The sequence below is a fragment of the Mytilus edulis genome, chromosome 7 (genome assembly GCF_963676685.1).
Source record: "Mytilus edulis chromosome 7, xbMytEdul2.2, whole genome shotgun sequence".
NCBI classification, from domain to species: domain Eukaryota; kingdom Metazoa; phylum Mollusca; class Bivalvia; order Mytilida; family Mytilidae; genus Mytilus; species Mytilus edulis.
This window is the reverse complement of record NC_092350.1, coordinates 16955264-16979528: the sequence shown is the minus strand read 5'-3', so window position 1 is coordinate 16979528 and position 24265 is coordinate 16955264. Positions and strand designations below refer to the sequence as shown.

At 34.1% G+C, this 24265-nt stretch overlaps 2 protein-coding genes across 2 annotated transcripts in view; one reads left to right on the top strand and one right to left on the bottom strand.

The window, feature by feature from the left end:
* The window catches only part of LOC139480884 (trifunctional purine biosynthetic protein adenosine-3-like), a 483263-nt gene that overhangs the window by 239616 nt on the left and 219382 nt on the right, over nucleotides 1-24265 (top strand). The window lies entirely within an intron of this gene.
* The window catches only part of LOC139480866 (nuclear pore membrane glycoprotein 210-like), a 52225-nt gene that overhangs the window by 12909 nt on the left and 15051 nt on the right, over nucleotides 1-24265 (bottom strand). Inside the window, exons 15-33 of the mRNA XM_071263792.1 lie at nucleotides 19750-19892; nucleotides 17979-18090; nucleotides 16577-16636; nucleotides 15533-15579; nucleotides 15066-15139; nucleotides 14013-14115; nucleotides 13213-13396; nucleotides 12710-12816; nucleotides 12165-12269; nucleotides 11608-11838; nucleotides 10222-10349; nucleotides 9708-9843; nucleotides 6534-6596; nucleotides 5997-6176; nucleotides 5048-5128; nucleotides 2790-2921; nucleotides 1116-1271; nucleotides 707-798; nucleotides 232-406 (exon numbers count right to left, since the gene is read on the bottom strand). Coding sequence (XP_071119893.1) covers nucleotides 232-406; nucleotides 707-798; nucleotides 1116-1271; nucleotides 2790-2921; nucleotides 5048-5128; nucleotides 5997-6176; nucleotides 6534-6596; nucleotides 9708-9843; nucleotides 10222-10349; nucleotides 11608-11838; nucleotides 12165-12269; nucleotides 12710-12816; nucleotides 13213-13396; nucleotides 14013-14115; nucleotides 15066-15139; nucleotides 15533-15579; nucleotides 16577-16636; nucleotides 17979-18090; nucleotides 19750-19892 — 2309 coding nt within the window. The remainder of the gene's footprint in view (nucleotides 1-231; nucleotides 407-706; nucleotides 799-1115; nucleotides 1272-2789; nucleotides 2922-5047; nucleotides 5129-5996; nucleotides 6177-6533; nucleotides 6597-9707; nucleotides 9844-10221; nucleotides 10350-11607; nucleotides 11839-12164; nucleotides 12270-12709; nucleotides 12817-13212; nucleotides 13397-14012; nucleotides 14116-15065; nucleotides 15140-15532; nucleotides 15580-16576; nucleotides 16637-17978; nucleotides 18091-19749; nucleotides 19893-24265) is intronic.

Here is a 24265-nt window from a genome sequence, read left to right as displayed (position 1 = left end):
TTACAATTTACCTTTATTAGAAGTATTGTTTAAGGCATCAGATATTACAATTTACCTTTATTTAAAGTATTGTTCAAGGCATTTGATATTACAATTTACCTTCATTAAAAGTATTGTTCAAGGCATTTGATATTACAATTTACCTTTATTAGAAGTATTGTTCAAGGCATCGGATATTACAATTTACGTTTATTAGAAGTATTGTTCAAGGCATCAGATATTACAATTTACCTTTATTAGTAGTACAACAGTTTGATTTGTTCCAAATTCTTCAAATGCTGTAATTTGTAGATGTGCTTCTCCACAGGAGGCACCACTAGTAATGACTCCTCCATCTTTGACAGTGATGATGGCCTTATCTGAATTAGCAGATAATACCTGATAACTCATTCTGGCTGATCCATCTCTGAAAATAATAAGGTTATATATTGATACAAGGTAAAAACATGGTACAAATTAATTGTGTTCACAACGTCATTGAAAACTAGTTTAAAAAATCTATAACTTTAGTGTGATAGAGGGAATAACGGAATAAGAAACAGTTCAGAAAACATAATTCTATCATAGGCAGGGCGTAAAGTTTATGTTATGTTAATATCAAATGTAAAATGTGCATATATTTCATCTATTTCTGCTATATGTAAACAGTAGCATTATCAGTATAAATAGATTTTTGGTTTAACATGTAAAATGTTTGATATCATACCTGTTTGTTTTAACAGTAGCGTCACTGTTAGGTGATATCAATAGTTTTCCATCACATATCTTTGGACTCAACACTTCCATTTTCTGGTAAACCTGTAATTAAAAAAAATCATTATGACCACATTGTTAATAATTCATATGTTTATCAAACAAAAAAAGTCCAACAGAGTTCGAATAACTTCATATTTTTTGTCACACTTAGGACTGACAGGGTGCAAATTTTGTCTGGGCCTTCAAAAGATTTGGTGGTTTGCCTTTGTTCTAAATTACTCACATGTGTCACAAATTATTACAAAAGAAAGGAAGTGGTATTCTTGTAACAAAAATATTTTCTTTTCAAATCCTTTTTAATATTTAATCTTGATGACTGTTCTAGAAATAATATTCTGTGTAAACACTGTAGTAAATACCTGTATTTGAAGTTCATCTGTTAACTCAGCTTGCTTGAGTATCTGTGATCTGGAATTCCTCTGAGGTCTGACGGTTAACTTGACCGTTACCTGTCCTGGAGATTTGGCAAACAACTGAGTAGCAAAGTTACTTTCATCCACAGGTTTAATATTACTCTAAAAAATATAATTTGTACAGTAGATCACAAGTCAACATATCATTTTCAAGGAAAAATTATGATAGGGACACTTTTCTGGGCCCCTTGAAATTTAAAAGCATGAAATGTTATCATCCAAAAAATCCTTCAAATTCTTAGAACATGATTATGTCATTTGTCTTATTTAATATTCTATAACACAGGCCAACAAGAATTTTGTTTAGATTGCAAATGGTCTAATAGAATAATAGTTATCTGGACTTCTGGATTTTTTATTCCTTTTATTCCATCCACCTTGTATGATAAGATAACATTATTGCAAATCAGCATATAACAAAATGCTATAACATCAATAACATATAAAAAGTAAGCTCCAGTATAGAAAAGAAAAAATAAAGCAAAACTATAATGTAGATAATACATAATCAATAGTGTCCTTAGTTTCTAATCTTCAATTAAAAATTAACAACGTTCTTGTACTAGTTAGAATGATGATACAACTTTAGACCTATCAAGCAATGACTGTGAGCTCTTGTCACCAATAAAATCCTTGCTCTAACAAGTATTGTGTAGTAAAACAGTATATTGATGAATAATGTGAAAATGCATCATACAGTGAAGCATACTTATATGAAGTTTGATACTAAATATAAGGGTGCTCTTATCCATCGTTCATGAGAAAAATGTGACACTAAGTTCAGACATGGTCATCTTAAGAATATATAGAAATTAGGTAAATAGTAAATTGATAAGTGAAGAATCTAAAAATGCAACAGACAGTAGTGCATTCTCAAACAAAGCTTGATACCAAATTTCACATTTATTTGTAGTTTAATGTTTAGAAGTACATGAAGAAATCTTCAATTTTCAATATTAGTTTTTCTGAACCATATCTAATTGTGCTTAAAGTTGTAGCAAGTATTTTTCTGAGCAAGCATCAATTCAATATTTTTTTAAAGAAATCTAATTTGCACATTTTAATAGAATACCAGTTTTGGTTGAATTGGTCGTGATTTTTTAATTCTAAAACATTATATGAAAAGTTAAAACTCTCTTGTTTATACCAATACTAATGCTAGCTAGTGCTTTGTTACCTTCGTAGGATAATCACTTTTTGATTTAGTTAAACTTTCCGTAGTAGTAAAACACTTTTCCTAGATAAACATAAGATGTTACAACATTAAGGCATATTAGTTTAAATTCCAACCTTAAGGCATATTAGTTTTAATTCAAACCAAACTGGTTGCTATCCATTATAAAATATAACTCTTTCAGTTTTATCTATGTTCACTTCAATGTTTCATTTTTAACAATATAGTTTATCAAGTAACAATGCCATGTGCCTCCTTAGTTTCTAGGGATAATTTTCCATCTCAAGCAAGGAGCATGAAATGAAAAATTATCACTTAAAAAGATCAAAGGAAAAATGCACAAAATAGCGATAATAACAAGTACAATTGTTCTAAACTCATTAAGTCACTTTTTTTTTCTGCACAGACTTATATCACTAACTAGGACTCTGGGTTAATATACTAACCTTATGGAAGACATTATTTAGGATAACAACATTTTTGTTGTTGACCGACCAAGTAAAGGTCAATGGAGGTCTGGCTGCACCAAATGTAAATGGTGTCTCCTGGTCAGTCTGACCTACAGCATACATTGGCATCTATAATTAAAATGGACTCTATTACTATAAGTTATTAATAATTGATTGACTTTTATTCAGTGACAAATATTTCATACACATAAAGGAATATCTAGATCTTCACCTAAGAAAATGGAAATGTATCATGACTTATTGTAGTAAATGAACAATTTTTAAGATGTTTCAATTTGTTTATTATCCTTCTTATGGTAGACATTTCACTTTTACAATCATTAAGCCAGACTATAAGTATTGTTTTAACATGAATAACTGCTTAACAAAAACGTAAGACAAGATGGTTATGTATTCTAAAAATAGAAAATTATAACATAGAAGCAATGAGGCCATGAATTAGTAGTTTTACACCTTTGAACATATAAAACATCACTTCACAATCAGTGAGGAACATTGTTTGAACTTTGAAGTGTGAATCACATTTTATCTTGATACTTTTCTCACTCTCCATTGTCAATTTTTTATAGGAATATTGTCTTTGAGAATGTATATTTAATATTTAACACCTTTTGTCCACAAACTTATGTCTCTCCTATGTCTATTTGGTACAGGAATATAACACTTATAGGTTATGCCTTATACATGAAAATATGATATATATATATTTTACTCATAGGAAGCAAAATATACATTTGATGTTACTGGTCTAAAGTTTGAGGCTTAAGTTTGAGATATAATTTTCAATATAAACCAATTCCTATACAATTTCAAATGCAGTATTTCAAAGAAAAGATCTATTTAAATATAGTACCTTATACATGCACATGCTGATATATGGTCATGGAAACTCAATGATATCTATTTTGTGAAAGACTTATCTTAAATACGGTTCTGGTTTTATATTCATAACCTTAATTTATCAAATTAATACACATGGTTATTTTTCTTCGATATAAATTTTGACAACCACTATCACTGTACCTCTTTTTTCCTTCTACATGACACACCTTCTAGAAGTGGTGAATAACCCTGCCAAGTTGCATGACCCAACTCCAAGGGATTTTAAAGTTAGTGAACAGAAATATGTGTATTATTATATAAGCGAAAACAACTTCTAATGGACTGACATACACACAGGTTAATTACTATATCCCAAACACTTGTCAATTGGCATAGCCTTACTTTATATTAATCTGGTGAAGCATTTTGATTAATGAGAGATTCAGACAAAAGCTTCACCAAGATGTTTTAATCAGCAACATTTTCCTTAAATTTGGCATGCAATAAATACTTAATCAAATAGAATAAAGTGATCACCGATAACCCTGTCTCCTGCACAATCAGAAATGTTTACAGATGGAAAGGTCATTACTCATATATATTAAAGCACATATCAAATTATAGCTCTTGTAACTGCCTCTTGTGTAGAGATGTGTCATTGGCAATTATACCACAGCTTCTTTTTCATATAAATTTAAATGTTCATGACATTTTGTAAAAGTTTCAGTTGTTCAAAGTGTATGCTAATTTACAGATGGAAATAAAATGATGAAGAATACACATTAATAATAAATACAGAACTAAGGGCTATTCCATTAAACGTATGTGGGAGGGTATGAAGGTTCTTTCGAAATATCCCTACAACCAAGAAACATTTTTTAGATATTTTGCATAATGGTAAAAGATGCATTCTGAAAACCCATGACCCACATTCATTTCACACTTCCATTCCTACCTTCCAACATACATTTTAATGGAATAGCCCTTATGCAAGAAATTAAAGCTCTACAATTAGCAGCTCTTCATACCTTAACATGTAAATTGATCTAGTAATAAACATAAATTGATCGGTACTTTTATTTTTTTTTCTATTATCTTTAAATAAAAACTTAACATGCTGAATTCTTTTTCAGAAAATGTCTTAGTCTTACTTTTTTTTGAAAAGTTGGGACTCTTGGTGCAAAAGTGAAACTTTAACCATTTTTCTTCCTGCTTTATTACCAACTGAAGCATCAATTCAGAAATTAATTGTCAGGTTTTTATTAATCATACATAAACAATATTAACAATGTAATTCATTTTCAATTATTCAATTTTGAAGATTTATAGAACTCAAATAGTCTAGACTGAATATAAAGTGCTTGGTATCAACTATCACTAACAATAACATCACTAACAATAACATCACTAACCTGAGTTCCAGTTTCCAGTCTGGATAATGGAGCGAATATCTTTATTTCACTAAGCTGTATAACATTCACTACAGCATCATCCTGTAACAATTGTAATCATATTGTAAGTTTCCATCTAGTACTAACATACCTTTACATGCATCTGCATCATTCAATGTAAACATTGCATTTAATGAAATAAAGTGTCAATGCAAAATAAGAATTATAGTATGCTGGAACAAACCAAGTTAGTAATGACCAGCCACAATTGATTTTATTTGATACAGAAGCAAAACATATTTTAATATGTATTGTTTAAATTATCACTTCTCCAACTGTTTAACACGTGTCCAAGGAGAGCATAGAACACTTTTTTCTGTTGTTTATTGTGACATTCAGATCTAATGGCTGTTGTTTGTAACTAGATATATTCTTGGCTCTGCTTATAACATATTTTACACTAGCTGCATACATACCATATAGCGGGTTATTTTTGTGGGTGTAAAATTTCACGATTTTCATTGAATAAAGTATAAGAAATATTTTGGTGTAATCAAATTTTTTCATCAATACCTTTGCATGTGGACTTTTAAATTGGCGGAATTTATTTTGACGATTTTGTTTTATCAGCAAAAATAAGCGAAAAATTCACACCGCAACGAAAATAGTCCACTATACGGTTATATAGTTCACTGGTTCAATATAGGACTTTACTTACCAGTTAGCATTGTCTCATATGCTCAGTGGACCCTTGTTTAATTACTTTAATTAATTACCTGGCTATATACAACTGTTTCTCCAGTCTCTGGGTCCTGTCCTACAGCCTGGCCTATGACGACAGTAGACCCTTGTTTAATTACTTTAATTAATTACCTGGCTATATACAACTGTTTCTACAGTCTCTGGGTCCTGTCCTACAGCCTGGCCTATGACGACAGTAGACCCTTGTTTAATTACTTTAATTAATTACCTGGCTATATACAACTGTTTCTCCAGTCTCTGGGTCCTGTCCTACAGCCTGGCCTATGACAACAGTAGACCCTAGTTCCATGGCCTCCAATACCCCACTTCTGGACACTGAAGATACCCTGCTGTTCTTAATGGAGAACTGTACTGTACATTGTGGTGTTGGTCCTCCTTTACTTAAAACCTACAAAACAATAGTATGATGTATGGTCATGCTTCAAAAAATAGACCATTAGGTCATATGAAATCCGTACAAAATTAAACAGTTATATATGGTCAGACTTGATGAGATCATTAAGTCATGAAGCACATTGAAACCTACAAAATACAAGTATTATGTTGGATTATCTTCTAATGATGATCATAAGCTTGATTCATATCAAAACATAAATTTAAAGTATTTAGACCCCTACAAGGAACTTGAATCAAACATTCCTTCTAAGTTAATCACAATACATAATGTATGTATAATTTTTCACTATTTTGTACATTTGTTTTGAGTTATTTTACTGTTTAAAGATGTAATGTACTATGTACTTACTTGAAACAAAGCACCTGTAATGAGTGTGATGTTCTTTGGTATTAACTGTAATGGTGGGAAAACCTGGAAAATAGCAAAAGAAACACTAAAATTGAAATTAAGGTTTGGATACTTAAAATAATGACCCTGCGATTGATTGAAATTTCACTGCGAGCTACTGCTCACTGATGATACCCCACCCAAATATTTTGGTTAACAGGAAGTTGTTGAGTGATGAATCTGAAAACATAATCACACCATATAGCTGACTTATAAAAACCCTGAAACCAAATTTCCAAATCCTTGTATTGTAGTTCCTGAGAAAAATGTGACGAAAATTTTCAACCAGGCTATCATTTGTAAATGATAGAAGTGTTCGGTAAACAGGAAGTTGTTGAGTGATGAATCTGAAAACGCGTCACACGGTATAACTGATTTATATAAACCTTGAAACAAAATTTCAGAAATCTTTGTATTGTAGTTCCTAAGAAACTAGAGGCTCTAAAGAGCCTGTGTTGCTCACCTTGGTCTATGTGCATATTAAACAAAGGACACAAATGGATTCATGACAAAATTGTATTTTGGTGATGGTGATGTGTTTGAAGTTCTTACTTTACTGAACGATTTTGCTTCTTACAATTATATCTATCATGAACTTTGCCCATTAGTAACAGAGAACTATATTTGGTAAAAATTTACATAAATTTACCAAATTAATGAAAATTGTTAAAAATTGACTATAAAGGGCAATAACTCCTTAAGGGGTCAATTGACCATTTAGGTCACATTGACTTATTTGTAGATCTTACTTTGCTGAACATTATTGCTGTTTACAGTTTATCTCTAACTATAATAATATTCAAGATAATAACCAAAAACAGCAAAATTTCTTCAAAATTACCAATTCAGGGGCAGCAACCCAACAACCGATTGACCGATTCATCTGAAAATTTCAGGGCAGATAGTTCTTGACCTGATAAACATTTTTATCCCCTGTCAGATTTCCTCAAAATGCTTTGGTTTTTGAGTTATAAGCCAAAAACTGCATTTTACCCCTATGTTCTATTTTTAGCGGTGGCGGCAATCTTGGTTGGTTGACCAGGTCACGCCACACATTTTTTAAACTAGATACTCCAAAGATGATTGTGGCCAAGTTTGGATTAATTTGGCCAAGTAGTTTCAGAGGAGAAGATTTTTGTAAAAGATTACTTTAATTTACGAAAAATGGTTAAAAATTGACTATAAAGGGCAATAACTCCTAAACGGGTCAACTGACCATTTTGGTCATGTTGACTTATTTGTAGATCTTATTTTGCTGAACATTATTGCTGTTTACAGTTTATCTCTATCTATAATAATATTCAAGATAATAACCAAAAACAGCAAAATTTCCTCAAAATTACCAATTCAGGGGCAGCAACCCAACAACCGATTGACCGATTCATCTGAAAATTTTAGGGCAGATAGATCTTGACCTGATAAACATTTTTATCCCATGTCAGATTTCCTCAAAATGCTTTGGTTTTTGAGTTATAAGCCAAAAACTGCATTTTACCCCTTTGTTCTATTTTTAGCCGTGGCGGCCATCTTGGTTGGTTGACCAGGTCACGCCACACATTTTTCAAACTAGATACCCCAAAGATGATTGTGGCCAAGTTTGGATTAATTTGGCCAAGTAGTTTTAGAGGAGAAGATTTTTGTAAAAGATTACTTTAATTAACGAAAAATGGTTAAAAATTGACTATAAAGGGCAATAACTCCTAAACGGGTCAACTGACCATTTTGGTCATGTTGACTTATTTGTAGATCTTACTTTGCTGAACATTATTGCTGTTTACAGTTTATCTCTAACTATAATAATATTCAAGATAATAACCAAAAACAGCAAAATTTCTTCAAAATTACCAATTCAGGGGCAGCAACCCAACAACCGATTGACCGATTCATCTGAAAATTTCAGGGCAGATAGTTCTTGACCTGATAAACATTTTTATCCCCTGTCAGATTTCCTCAAAATGCTTTGGTTTTTGAGTTATAAGCCAAAAACTGCATTTTACCCCTATGTTCTATTTTTAGCCGTGGCGGCCATCTTGGTTGGTTGACCGGGTCACGCCACACATTTTTTAAACTAGATACCCCAATGATGATTGTGGCCAAGTTTGGTTTGATTTGGCCCAGTAGTTTCAGAGGAGAAGATTTTTGTAAAAGTTAACGACGACGGACGACGACGACGACGACGGACGACGGACGACGGACGACGACGGACGACGGACGCCAAGTGATGAGAAAAGCTCACTTGGCCCTTCGGGCCAGGTGAGCTAAAAAGTGACGAAAATTGACAGAGGTAAGAGTATACCCCCACTTTTTTAAAGCGTGGGTATAATAATAAGCATTCAATTAAAATACAATTATCTTTAATTTATAAAAACACTAAAAGAATAGTGGGATGAGGGAATTTTATAAAATGATCAACCTAAAAGTATTACTGACAAATACATGTTCCCTAAATGCTCTTTTATTAAGGTGAAAAGGTTTGTAATTACAAATTTGCTTCAAGTACAATAAAATGTTTGAAAGTTATTATTGACCATTTACCTCTACTGGTTTGCTCTGACTTCTAACAACACCTGTTTGTGGATGTGCTCTAGGATGGAGTGTGGTATGTCCAACCTGGGCTGCGTATAAGACCTCTTACCTCTACTGGTTTGCTCTGACTTCTAACAACACCTGTTTGTGGATGTGCTCTAGCATGGAGTGTGGAATGTTCAACCTGGGCTGCGTATAAGACCTCTTACCTCTACTGGTTTGCTCTGACTTCTAACAACACCTGTTTGTGGATGTGCTCTAGCATTGAGTGTGGTATGTCCAACCTGAGCTCCATATAAGACCTCTTACCTCTACTGGTTTGCTCTGACTTCTAACAACACCTGTTTGTGGATGTGCTCTAGCATGGAGTGTGGTATGTCCAACCTGAGCTCCATATAAGACCTCTTACCTCTACTGGTTTGCTCTGACTTCTAACAACACCTGTTTGTGGATGTGCTCTAGCATGGAGTGTAGTATGTCCAACCTGAGCTCCATATAAGACCTCTTACCTCTACTGGTTTGCTCTGACTTCTAACAACACCTGTTTGTGGATGTGCTCTAGCATGGAGTGTGGTATGTTCAACCTGAGCTCCATATAAGACCTCTTACCTCTACTGGTTTGCTCTGACTTCTAACAACACCTGTTTGTGGATGTGCTCTAGCATGGAGTGTGGTATGTCCAACCTGAGCTCCGTATAAGATATATACAGCTGTAAACTCATCTATATATGTATCAGGATCTGGTCTGAAAATATTGATAGCAACAGATTTGGTATAGGAAAAAATGTTTCAACAAGAAATATTATAGGAAAAGGAAATCAGACAGTTAAGGTTTTTTTTTTTACTAATGACAAAGTTTTTAAAAGACTTGATATTTCTTTGAATTCTGCATCCATTAAATAAATTGGTAGAAAATGGTGTTAATAGGGAATTATCAGATTAAAGAACTAACTGTAAGTAGTTTTCAACATATCTTACATTATAAGAGCTTATGGAAGACATAATGGACTTAAGATCCATTACCTTTTTAGATGGGTCCCAATGAAACCAACTAATCATTATAGTTTTAAAAAATGCCAGCAGTAAGATTGAAAAAGTGTGTACTCAAGATGTTAAGACTTACCTAACAGTTACAATATTAGAAGCTGGTATAAGTTTAAGGTCCATTAAACTGAAGAAGCTGGCTCTGAGTGGTTTGTTATGAACATCCATTACTTTAACTCTAGCCTTCACTTCATGGTCAACTTCCATCTAAAATAATACAAGGCATTCTGATTAAATCATATTCACTTCAATATAAAAAGATCTTAATGTAAAGTTTAGGATTTTTTTCAAAACAATTATGTGCTGGTCTGTAAAAAGTAGTTACCTGTTATTGAATGCTTTCTGTTGGTTGCTGTCTATCATATTTGTCTTAACCTGTTATCAATTGTTATAGCCGGCAACAAAGTTGTCAGTGCCATATAGTTTTACCCTGGTCTGACATTCTGTCATTCCACAACAAACCATTATACAAAGTTTTTTCTAAACGCCTTCAGATATTGGGCTGATTTTTGGTATGTGAGTTAATCATGATGAGTTACAGATCAAATTTAAATTTCGTTCTGCTCCGCTAATTTTTGCCAAAATTACAGGCTTTTGGACTTTGATAAATTGTTCAAAATCACAGTAATACAGACTTTTTTCTAAACGCTTTCAGATATTGGACTGATTTTTGGTATGTGAGTTAACCATGATGAGTTACAGGTCAAGTTTAAGTTTTGTTCTGTTCAGCTAATTTTTGTCGAAATTACAGGCTTTGGACTTTGATAAATTGTTGAAAAATCAGTTATATAAATACAGATTTTTTTTTCTAAACACCTTTGGATATTGGGCTGATTTTTGGTATGTCAGTTAACCATGATGAGTTACAGATCAAGTTTAAATTTTGTTCTGCTCCGCTAATTTTTGCCAAAATTATGGGCTTTGGACTTTGATAAATGGTTGAAAATCACAGTAATAGACTTTTTTCTAATGCTTTCAGATATTGGGCTGATTTTTGGTATGTGAGTTAACCATGATGAGTTACAAGTCAAGTTTATGTTTTGTTCTGCTCAGCTAATTTTTGTCAAAATTACAGGCTTTGGACTTTGATAAATTGTTGAAAATCAGTTATATAAATACAGATCTTTTTTTCTAAACACCTTTAGTTATTGGGCTGATTTTTGGTATGTCAGTTAACCACGATGAGTTACAGATCTATCAAGTGTAAGTTTAGTTCTGCTCTGCTGATTTTTAAGGGTTTACAACTTTGAAAATTGTTGAAAATCACATATCAGACTTTTTTTCTATACACCTCCAGATTTTGAGTTGATTTTTGATATGTGAGACTACCATCATGACTGTGTCCACATGTTTTATTGAAATTGCAGATTTTTCAACTTTGAGACGGGCCATTCGTGTCACTTTGACACATATAGTTTTTATCTGCATTGCATTTTGATATAGAAAAACTCATGTTATAGCTTACCTTGTCAATAACAGACAAAAGTACACTGCCCACTCCAGACACATAAACAGAGGCTGTCAAAGGTTGTGGCATGGTAATACATAAATCATATACTGTCAGACTTAGGGATCCATCTTTAAGGGGATTAATCTGTATCCTTTTATCTTTCTCCTGATAATCTACACTCACTATATCTCTCTGTTCTGGTACGACATAGAAATAGCCTGATCCTTTCTCTACAACTATTGTAACCTGAAGAAAGATAAATAAAAAATTATACATCTTTATTTAAGTAATTAATATAAAATTACAATATGAAGATCAAATTTAAGATAAGGGAGTCCACTATCCAACAACTATGGAATACTAGAAAGATTCGCAGGTTCAGAATCTAGGAATTGATATAACAATTGGGAAGGAAAATGAAAACTTTGGAAAATTAGTACATGTTATTAAAATTAAACTTTTAAATTTTATTCTGTGCTCATTTGTAAATAAATGTCTCCTCCTATTATAACTTAGCTCAACACTGCAAACTTTGCAAGATATACAAACCAATTGATTGACCTTATACTTACTTTATTTGATGGGTGATTGAAAATAGATATTATGTTGGGTGTCAACACAGCTTCATCTACCAATCGTATGTCTATCGTCTTTGTCAATCTAGGATAAATTCTGTTCTATAAAGAAAATATAAGTGTGAAGATATTTTCTTTAGTCTGTGTATCAATTAAACAAATGCATTTGCTTACACCAAAGGTTCCCAAAATCAAATAACCTTGTCAGACAGAAAACAAACCAGACTTTTATTTCAGATCAACTCATTTGTTCAAGCGCATTGAGATATTTATTTTATTTATAATATTAAAAGCTGAAATTTCAAAGGATAAGTTATAATTAATACTAATGTCTTACATTCATATTCCATTTTCTTGTCTAAGTTTCATACACAACTTTTCTCTTCAATTAAGAGACAGTATCTGTGTAAGTCAAAATATCCAGTCCTGCAAACCAAAAGTTTGCCTTAGCCAATGGGACTTTTAAAAATACTCCCGACTCAAATAGATATTTACAAAAGAACATTTAACCGACATAAATAAAGGAAGATGGAGCCACTTACTGTTATGGTTGAGCCAGCTTTCTTCAAATAGTCATCACTGTAGTATGTCACAGTACCAGTGACCGACAACTGACCAGTCTTTCCTACAGGTACTAACTTCTTGTAACCTGAAAATTAAATATTAAACAATTCTTACAAACATGCATTTAATTCAAGATATATAGTATACAATTTGAGGATAGAGGAAACTTTTTTGAAATATCTTCATCCCAACTTTTGTATCTGACGGTTAACTCTACTTTATTCTAAAAAGCCCTAAGATAACATGCATGGATAAACTGATTATAACATTAAATATCATTGGATGAATTATTCCAATATGAAAGATTTACAAGAACCTAAAATACTTTCAGATACTCATGCATAGTGGGTTTGTGAATAGGACTATCACGTTTATTGTCAAATTTTTTGCTTATAAATATTAAGTTTATTTAAATTTACGTCGTCATACAATCTCCCTAAGCAGCCTAGGAAAGCAATTACTTTCATTGACTGATACTTACTGTTGACTAATTTGATTCCATGAACAGTCTCAACTGATGATGCAATTGAATCAGAAAAGGAAGCCAATGATTGGTCACTTAATGTCCAATCAAAAACCAGTGATGAAAAGTTATCAAACTTTCTGCCATTTGAATCTGTGACAGTTATTAGAATATCAAGGTCTCTCCTACAATGAACTGGTATCTGAAAATATAAAATTAAAATGGTAATTAAATGAAATGGCAAAACAACTTACATCATAGTAGTGTGCTGGTACAAAATATCTGTAACCCCATCACCGAAAAAATATTGATATTTAATATGAAGATCTCCTACTTGTGTCTAAATAGCCAGGGAAGCCATTATCTCAGAGTAGCATTTGTCAAGGCGGCTATCAGTGAAAGGGTTAAATAAAAAACAAATGTTTTTAAGAACATTATTGCTCCTGCTCCAGTTTGCTTTTAAACAAAAATTGTATGGAGGGAAAGACATTTTAATGTTGCAGGGGCATCAAAATAATCATAATAAATATCCCTCATTAGACCTGATCAAGTTGCATGTCTAAACATCCCAAAGAACAAAACAAAGACAACCTTTGCACATAAGTTTGAGTCAAAATGATATAGGGAAGAAATTAAAGTGGTCATATCTCTGTCTCCATGTTACTTTTTTTTTTTTTTAAACACATTAATCCAATGAATTATTTAAGAAACAGATTCTACCAATGTAACACAGTTCATTTCAATCTGCCCTTGAAAGTTAAATTTCAAGGTGCTTGGCTACCCTTCCAGGTCAAGTGATAGAATCTATATTTACTCACTGGTTGTGACACTTCCCTACTGTTGATTGGACAGGGAGGTAACCCTTCTGTATAGCCCACGGACGGCTGTAGATGGATTTCAACAGGAGCTGCGCAGCTAAATCTGTAAGTCAAAACAAAAATGAACAATACTTAAATATAAGTTTATCGAAAAAATATATCCTTATAATACACATGAAGTGCCATCTTCATCATCTTCATAACATTTTCTTCCATGCAAACACACCTCCATTAAATTTTTTTTTTGCATACTTGATTCGCATAAGGATTTTTTAATAAAATGCTAAAAATATGCTTTAAAGTATTAATGCATTGCGAAAAACAAATAATTCATTGAATAAATTAAAGTCCGTTATTCCTACGATATTCCTTTTCATATTGGATACAAATTTTATTAAGTCTACTGCAGACACTTTGTAGTCAAAGTGTTTCAACTGAGGTACTACACAGGCGTCAAAAGGCGTCATTATGGAGTAAAGGGGTCTGCGCCAAAAGGCGTCACTATGGAGGAAAGGGTTAAAGTTGTTGTGAATAATAATGCTGTGTTTTTTTCCTATTCTCCAAGTGTTACTGTGGATTTCATTATTTTTTGTGGGTACCAATTTTCATGGATTGAAAAAAAAAATAACATTTTTGTGGTTTTGCTAAGTATACATATAACCTCATATAAAATTTGAAATTTGTTGAAACCTAATATTGTGGGTTCACCTGTACCCACGAAATCCATGAAAATTAGTATCCAATGAATAATAATGAATCCACAGTATAAGTTTGGAGAAGAAATGGATTTGTACATTTGCACAGGGTTAGCCAAGTTGAATTTCCTTGTTCCAGACACACCTTCTTGTAATGGTGAATTATCATGACAAGTTCACCACTAAGCTTCTCTGGGGTTTGAAGTTAGAGAGGAAAACAATTTGTGTCAACTGGATGCAAGGATGGACACACACAGGTGGACAGACAAGCTGATTACTATATGCCTTTTGCAGATTAATCAACAGGGCCCTTTGCAAAATTTGCAAAATAAATGCAAACATTTGATTCCAATCTCACCTAATACTAGCTTGTTCTTCAGCAGGAAACTGGTTCTTGGCTGTCTTCTCATTACCAACTTTTAAGGTTAATTTCTAGAATAAATAAAAAGTAAAAATGAATGAAAACATTTGGTAATGTATCTGTTTCTAATCAAGAATGTCTCTGATTAATCTAGTATTCAAATTTAAGTCTGGGAAAAGAAGGAACAAAGATGGTGAGCATTCAATCTTCTAAAATTTCTTCTAACACAACCCTCATATATTAATATATGCATAAAAGCAAATGTGAGTTACATGTACATTCGTTTATGACCACAAAAAAAATCATAACACTAGGGGTTAACATGGGGTCTTCAATATAAGTTAGGTGTGGAAACAATATCTCTAGATCTAAATCTCAAATTCTAAAGAAAAAATCAAATTAAAAATATTATGCAAAATCTACTGCAGAAAATGACTACAATTAATAACAGAACTGCTTCTTACCTGAACACCAAAATCTTCACAAGTCACGTAAAAACTATGTAAACCACCTGTAAACATATAAATTGTTATATCTAATCAGTTGTCTTTGTAATTTCAATGGTTTTGAATACTAATTTTACCTACGATACTTAAAATTTGTGCAGTCTTTCAATTTAACCGATATCAAATTTTCTTTAATGTAAGTTTGATACTGATAGATTTTTTTATAAGTTATTAGTGGCGTTGAACAAGCTCTCAGTAACTGGGAGTAATTTCAGATCTGTGCTTCGTGTCTTTTTCTTGCTTGGATGTACAAGTATGCGGCCATGTCCACTTGTATTTGTAGTATTCATATTTTTATCCATCTGATGAGTTAAGCCTTTTTTAACAGATTTTTATAGATCATTCTTATGTTGTACTGTTACACCACTGTCCCAGGTTAGGGAAGGGTTGGGATCCTGCTAACATGTTTAACCCCGCCACATTCTCTATGTATGTATCTCAGGAGCCTGTAATTCAGTGGTTGTCAATTGTTTATGTGTTATAATTGTTTTTCGTTTATTTTTTGTACATAAATTAAGCCTTTAGTTTTATCGTTTGAATTGTTTTACATTGTCATTTCAGGGCCTTTTTATAGCTGTTACTATGTGGGATGGGCTTTGCTCATTGTTGAAGGCTGTACGGTGACCTATAGTTGTTAATTTCTGTGTCATTTTGGTCTCTTGTGGACAGTTGTCTCATTGGCAATCATACCACATCTTCTTTTTTTATATGCATATAGTGAAATCTGCATATATTATGTTACCAATGCATTGAGTGTGGTGCAATATTGCTCTTCTTGACACAGGTATATTTAAAGTAGTGGAATTTGGGTTTTTTCAAAAGATATGTTTTTCTGTAAAAAGATTGTGATCCTTGTGTTCTGCATGGATGGTAATAAGACAATAGTCTTTTGACATTCTCAAACAACGAAAATATAATCAATTAACGATCCTTTTATCAGTGTTTGTAATATGTAAATGTTGGTAACTGCTATGACTACCATGTAAACGTAAATAAACTTACGAGTATTTCCATACAGTTTAACTTTTTCTATGTTAACTATTTCTTCTTTCTCTTCTGACACTGAAATGAATGAAATGTGTCATAAGGGTAAGGATGTATTTATTTATTGTATATCTTTCTGTGTATGTGATTAAAAAAAACAATACATTTTCTCCCCAATGAATGAATAAATGCATTTAATCAAATACAAATAGAATTTTCAGAAATGAGGCTCATCTATCATCTAAACAGCTTGATCAGTTTAGAGTTTAATCTTTAAAATGTACATACTGATTTCACTGAATAACAAAACAATAGGCAATCAGAACGACAGCAAACCTGATTTATTAAAATTTATTTGAGTCCTGACATTTTTCAATATGACAAGGACCATAACTGATGAACGAACGGTGAAAGTGAAAATCGTCAATTTCAAATTTGACCTCCATTTTGTCATCAGTAACAATATATTTAAATTTGAAAAGCTTTGGTTGAATGGTTCATGAGTAAATACACGGACAGGACTGGAAACACCATTTTTCAATCTTTTAAGAACTATAACTCCTGAACAGTAAAAGGCAAAATCGTCATTATTGAAATTGACTTCCATTTTGTCATCAGTAACAACATCTTAAAATTTTAAAAGCTTTGGTTGAACAGTTCATGAACAAATGCACGGACACGACTGGAAACACCATCTTTCAAGAACTATAACTGATGAACGGTAAAAACCAAAATCTTCAATATCAAATTTAACCTCCATTTCGTCATCAGTAACAACATATTAAATTTTTAAAAGCTTTGGTAGAATAGTTCATGAGAAAATGCAGGAACAGAACTGGAAACGCCATTTTTCAATCTTTCAAGAACCATAACTGCTGAACGGTAAAAGTCAAAATTGTCATTATTAAACTTGACCTCCATTTTGTTGTCAGTAACAACATATAAAAAGCTTTGGTTGAACGGTTCATGAGTAAATGCACAGACAACATTTGGCTGTCGCCCGCCCTACCACCCGCCGTACATCCCCAAATCAATAACCAACATTTTTGTCACAAAACTACGGTAAAAAATGTGTTTTTTTCTGATTATCGTTTATTTTTTAATCCAATCTCAATATAAAGAGAAAAGTGTTTTCCCCATTATTTCTTTGTTGAATATGACACTTTTCGTTAGAAACTGATACATAGTTAAGATGGTTGTTGATCTTATAATTTTTGTCCCATATTTCCCTCCAATTGTCTAGAGCTTTTTAAACTCATTGAAAAATTAAACTGTTATGCCACCTCAACAAAAACTCATTTGTTCCACATCTCGTTTCATTTATACAACTGTGTCTCTTAACATTAATTATTAGATCAATTTTAAAGAACTTTATAGTCAAATGAAAGAAAAATCATATTTTAGGATGTGAAATACATACTATCTTGGAAGTATTTTGATGTATCGAGCACCCATGGCTGTGGTCCACCAGTGAATATTACTTCTTTCAGAGAACCAATAGTAACTACAGCTTCCTTCTCTGGATCTATTGGCTGTGAAAACATATTGTCAATAATCAAAATTTGGTATTTATTCTATTGAGTATCACAGAAAATTAAAACAGTTACATTTTTCTGTAAATTTGTACCATTGGGGTATCATATTCTTCTCTTTTATAAAATCTTCCACAACAGGCTCCAACATAAAAGATTACAAAGATATAAATTGTATGATATATTAATTACTTTCTCAGGGCTCACGCTACCAGGCGACTTGGGCGAAGAAGTCGCCCTCCCGACCGTCACTTCGCTTTCCCCGACCCCCAAAAGCGAAAACAAGTCGCCCTGTTCTTGACGAAAGTCGCTTTCAGTCGCTTCCGTCATCGGACATTTTCAATTTTTACCAAGTTGATGAAACATTAATTTTTACTGATAATTAAAGAAATTCAGACATAAACTATTCATTATCTTTAGAAAAGAGGTTGAAGCATTGTCTTCGCAGTGTGTATCAGGTTATTTGATAAAAATACAACTTTTTATCACTTCGTGCATTTTCGCAAGTTCCGGTGCTTGTTACTCGAAAACGTACATCAACCTAAATTTCGGCGGCAAAATAAGTTTGTTACTTCATTTAAACGTGATAAAAGTTGCCTCCAGTAAATGTTTAATCCATTTATTGCATTAAAACCGTCATGTTCCTTTCCAAATAACTTGTCAAACATCGTTTATTTTTGTAAATTTTCTTGCAATCGTCCGCCATTGACCGATTTCTAAACTACGGATCTGAACCGGACCAGCTATGACCGAAATCCGTACTTTTACAATAATTACTACGGACGCACGGATGGAACAGCTGACAGAAGAATATTGATCTCAAAGGGAAAAATTACGCATCCCACATGCATTAAGAGACTTTTGGTTACATCTAATTGATTGGTGTATATAATTCCCTATATTTTTTATGAATGTTTCAAACTATTGATTAAAGTTGCTTAACTCTGAGACTATTATACTAATATCAATATATTATGGCCCAGCTTAATAACTTTTATATTTTTTTTATGAGAAACACTGAATTTCATACACAAGATAATTTTTAATTAAATTGTAATTGATATAATTTCTTTACATTTTTTAAAATAATTTTTTTTTTTAGTGCTAGATATTTAGTTGGTAGTTTCTCACAAGAACCTTAGGAAACTTAAACAACTTTTAATTTCAAATGTTACTTTAATTGTAATTTTTTACTCATATGAATTGAACAACATAAAAAGATCATTATTTACATATGGCCCTTTATACTATTGTAAAATCCAAACATTGTAGCGCACCCGCGCGAATGAGCACTTCTCTTTCAAATCTCACCACTTCTCCCTATCAGTTTCAAAAAGAGAAGTCACTTCTCTCTATAATTCTGAAGTAGTGTGAGCCCTGCTTTCTCTTTTCTCTCACATATACATTATTTTGTTAGTATTGGTTCAATTTATGAGTTTTGTCCCTACATTGGTTATCTTCCTCACAATTTTTTAGTGTGTAAGAAGAACATTAAAGTTAATATGGTTGTTTACTTTCAGTATATATGTCAAGCAATATACAAAATTGGACATTATATTTTATGAATTTTTCTATTTGATATGAGGACATAATAATATGCATGCATATTTTAAAAATGTTCCTGAAAAAAATTATTAAAATATGTCACTTCTAACATACCACCAAAGGATCATAGGCTGCTATGGTAACAGTTGATTCTAATTTGATATTTTCATAGACATAAGAGGCTTTGACTTGTGTGTGACCTTTCTGTGCAGCTTTAACCTTAATAGTTCTGCATCCCTCTTCAGGTAAACTTGATCCTGTAATTAGTATAGAAGTAAATAACTTTAACAGAACATCCATTACCACCAAGAAAATTCTTATATCTGTTTGCTTCTTCAGTAAATCATTATGCTTTGATTCAACATCTCAATACAGCTGCCATTGACTGAACTATTATGCAGACTAAGCTTAAATAAATCTGATTATCCTATTTTGTATTATTATAATAAGTTTACCAATAGAGAAGGTACAAGAGTCCCTGGACATCTTTAAAATCTACAATTTCTTCTAAATAAAGTAACTAAATGATAAATAATACCCTTCAGTGCAAATTTAACATTTGTGATGTCATTTAGATTTTATGTCAATAAATACGTTACCATCATAAATTCTGAGTGCATCCATCTGCGCAAGTCTGACAGGCGGAAAACCCCAAAATAAAAATATCATCCAATGAGAAGAGGGATGACCAGTGCCCGTATAACCATGCCTTTATATCATCCATTTAATTTCCGCCTGCGCATCAAGACACACGTATTTTTGTATTAGTACATAACCTACAGAGAAGACTGAAGTTTTTTGTTTTTTCTATATTGAATATCGTAGGTATCCCCATACCATTATTTATTTGACATTTTTTGTTATTATATTGTTGTTATAAGTGTTTAACTTCATACTTATTTAATTATGGAGTTTAATGCTCCCAGTCCTTACGAGGCCATTACAGGTAATGATGTTTTCTTAGACGGTTCATTACCCTTTCCTGTGACCGTAACAGCGGTAGGGCAGGGAACCCCTCCTATAAGTAGTCAACTAACCGACGTTTTTACTTCGGTGACTACTAAGACCGGTCAACAGACCCTGCATGCAGGTTCTGTCGGTTACGATGGAGGTGTCCCTACCACTGCTACGGTTACACACACTTTTTCTAGGCCAGTTGACACCACAGGGTCCATTTCATCTTACCCTGGTATCTCTATGGGTTTGAACTTACCTGGTTCTAGAGCACCAGCGTCCTATTGTGGCTTAACTTTACCGGCTTCGGCTAGTAATGCCATGTCATGGTCTAGACCTCCTTGGTCTCAGGGTTATCCTTATTCAGGCTTTTCTGGTCAGGGTTTTCATGGTCAAGGGTTTCCTGGTCAAGGTTTTCCTAATCAGGTTTTTCCTAGTCAGCCCTTTCCAGGTTTCTGGCCTTATTGTGGACCAACACCAGTTATTGTTCCACAGAGTACTACTCCTAATCTATCAGTTCCTGCTCCTCCTGTAGCAGTGTCTAGTAGGGGTAGTAGTATATCTGTACCTGCTGCTCTGCCTACCTCTTCTGTTGGGCATCAGTCTAATCAGGTAGCTAACTCTGGCCCCTCCTTAGATGGGTTCAAGAGTATTTTGGATGATTTTCGTCAATCTATTTCTTCGGAATTGACTTCCTTCTCCAATCGCCTGTGTACACTAGAGAACATTGCCAATAAGTCAAGTTCTCCAGTGATTTCACTCCGTCCAGATCATGACATTGGAAGTGACCTGGAAGACAGTGATGAGGAGGAACGTTTTTCAGTTGCCCCAGGCAGCCAAGAAGAAGGGTTTACTTCGGATGAAGATGACAACTCAGTTCAGGTTTCTCAGATTGTTTCGCAACCTTCTGTTCCTGTGTCTTTATCTTCATCTGTAATTGGTCAGTCTTCTACCAATTCTGGTAAAGAACCAGAGACTGAAGATGCCCCTTCCTCCTTGAAGGATCTCAGAGATTCTGTTTATACTATCATGAGAGATGTCAACAAGGTGCCTTTTCAGTCACCTCCCAGACCCAAGAAACTAACCTCCACTTTTGAGGCTTCATGTGGTCTGCCTGTAGATGATAATAAATCTCATAGTAGTTTTCCACAGTCTAATCATATGTCCAACTCTTTGCAGATCATTAATGATGGGATTGTGTCTAATGAGTCCCAATTTTCCCAGGTTAGTGGTTTCGGTCTGGCCTCATTCTCTGAGCAGTTCCGCTCTAAGGATTATGAAATTTTTGACTCTACTTTGGGCAAACTAGTACCCAAATGTGACAAAGTGTTATCATCTACTATTTCTTCTAAACCCACCGATGGACTGCGTCTTACTCAGTCTGTTTGGTCTAAAACAGAGAATCTTCTTAGAAACGCTTCTCATGTTCTAGGCACTGCTGAACATTTCTTATCAGCAGTTGCCCCAGTTCTTAAAGACTCTTCTCTTCCACCAGAGGTCAAACCTTTCCTATTACAGGTAGACAAGGCTTTGGGTGCCTCCCAATTGCTGATTATGGGTTCCATCGCCAACTGCACCTTATCCAAAAGATCTGAAATTTTGGAGAAGGCAAAGGTGTCAGATAATCTTAAGGATGCTTTAATCAAGTCTCCTTTGGATGAGAAGATATTTGGGTTACCACTTGATGAGGTACAGAAACATCTCAATCAAACTCCAGTCCCAGTGAAGGTAAATGTATCTGTTTCGGGAAATAATTCTAAGCGAGGTAGTTATTCCTCTGCTGGAGGCTCATCTTATAATTCTCAGGAGAAGAGGAGGAAAATCACGAATGATGGAGGTAATAAACCGAAGAAATCTTCAATCCCTAGGTCTAAACCTAACAGTTTTAAGAGAGGTGGCAAGAGGGCCAATCCCTCTTCCTAGGAAGTTGCCCCCTCGTACGTTACTGTCAGAACCCAATCCAGAGATGTACTACAAAACTCCTCTTTCTCAATTACCAGTAGGGGGGAGGTTAACTCATTTTCTAAAAAAATGGATAAGTATTACCTCAGATTGTTGGGTTCTGTCAGTAATTCGAGGGGGATTGACTCTTCAATTCAAAGAACAACCACCTCTTTCACCTGTTCCTATCCCACTGTCCAATACTCAAGATCCACAGAAATTTCTTCTTCTGTCAACAGAAGTAGAGACTCTTTTGACAAAGAGGGCAGTGGAGGAAGTCCCTGTATCTTCAATAGATCCAGGTTTCTATTCTCGTCTCTTCCTTGTATCGAAGAAGACCGGAGGAATGAGACCGGTCATCGACTTGTCTATCCTCAACTCTTATATGATTATTCCCCATTTCAAAATGGAGACCAATCGTTCAATAAGAGCTTCTATTCTTCCAGGTATGTGGACAACATCCCTGGACCTGACGGACGCCTATTTTCATGTCCCAGTTTGCCATTCATACCGCAAATTCCTTCGGTTTGTTTGGAACAAAAGGGTTTACCAGTTCAGGGCTCTCCCTTTTGGTCTGTCAACTGCACCACTAGCTTTCACCAAACTTATGCAGGTAGCAATTGCTCACCTTCATTCACAGGCTATTCAGATTCATTCTTACCTGGACGACTCACTGATCAAGGAACTTTCTCCCGAGAAACTCTATCTCAATACAGATGTAGTCATCAGATTGCTGCTCTCTCTGGGGTTTCTCATTTCTTGGAAAAAGTCGGACCTCATTCCGTCTCAGGACTTTATTTTCCTAGGCGAACATTACCTTACTCATCAGTGCATAGTTCGACCTCCTCAGGAAAAGTTTCAGAATCTTTGTTCAAAAATTCATCTGTTTCTATCTCAAAAAACAGTCACTGCTCGCCAGTTTTCACAACTGCTAGGTCTCTTAAATTCTCTAGCCGATGTTGTTCCACTTGGTCGCCTTCACATTCGACCTCTTCAATTTTATCTACACCAACATTGGCTCCCAGCTTCACAGAATTGGGAGTTTCCAGTTCCAATCATTCATCAGGAATTGTGTCCTCATTTGGTTTGGTGGACTTCTCAAGCAAACGTTTTGAGAGGCCAACTTCTGTCCTCTCCAGTCCCAAATCAGACTCTGTTCACAGATGCCTCCAACCTCGGTTGGGGAGCTTATCTGGAAGGTCTTTCAGTGTCAGGAGTGTGGACTCCAGATCTTTTGAAGGAACACATCAACATACTAGAAATGAAGGCAGTGCTTCTTGCCCTGTCTCATTTTCAGTCCCTACTGCAGAACAAATCTCTGGTTCTAGCAACGGACAACACCACTGTGGTGGCTTATTTGCGAAACCAAGGGGGAACTCATTGTTACGAGCTGTATCTTTTAGCAAGAGAAATCCTTCTTCTTTGCAATCACATTCATCTACAGATTGTAGTTCGTCATGTCCCAGGGAAACTCAATGTGTTAGCAGATGCTCTGTCAAGAACACTTACTCCAGTCAATACAGAGTGGGAACTTCTACAATCAGTATTTCAGGCAATAACACTTCAGTGGGGGTCTCCCCATGTAGACCTGTTTGCAACGAGCCTCAATTACAAAATTCAAGTGTTCATGTCTCCTGTACCAGATCCGAAAGCTTACGCAGTGGACTGCATGAGTGTTCCTTGGGACGGGATGTTCGCTTATGCTTTCCCACCGTTCAGATTTCTGTCACAAGTT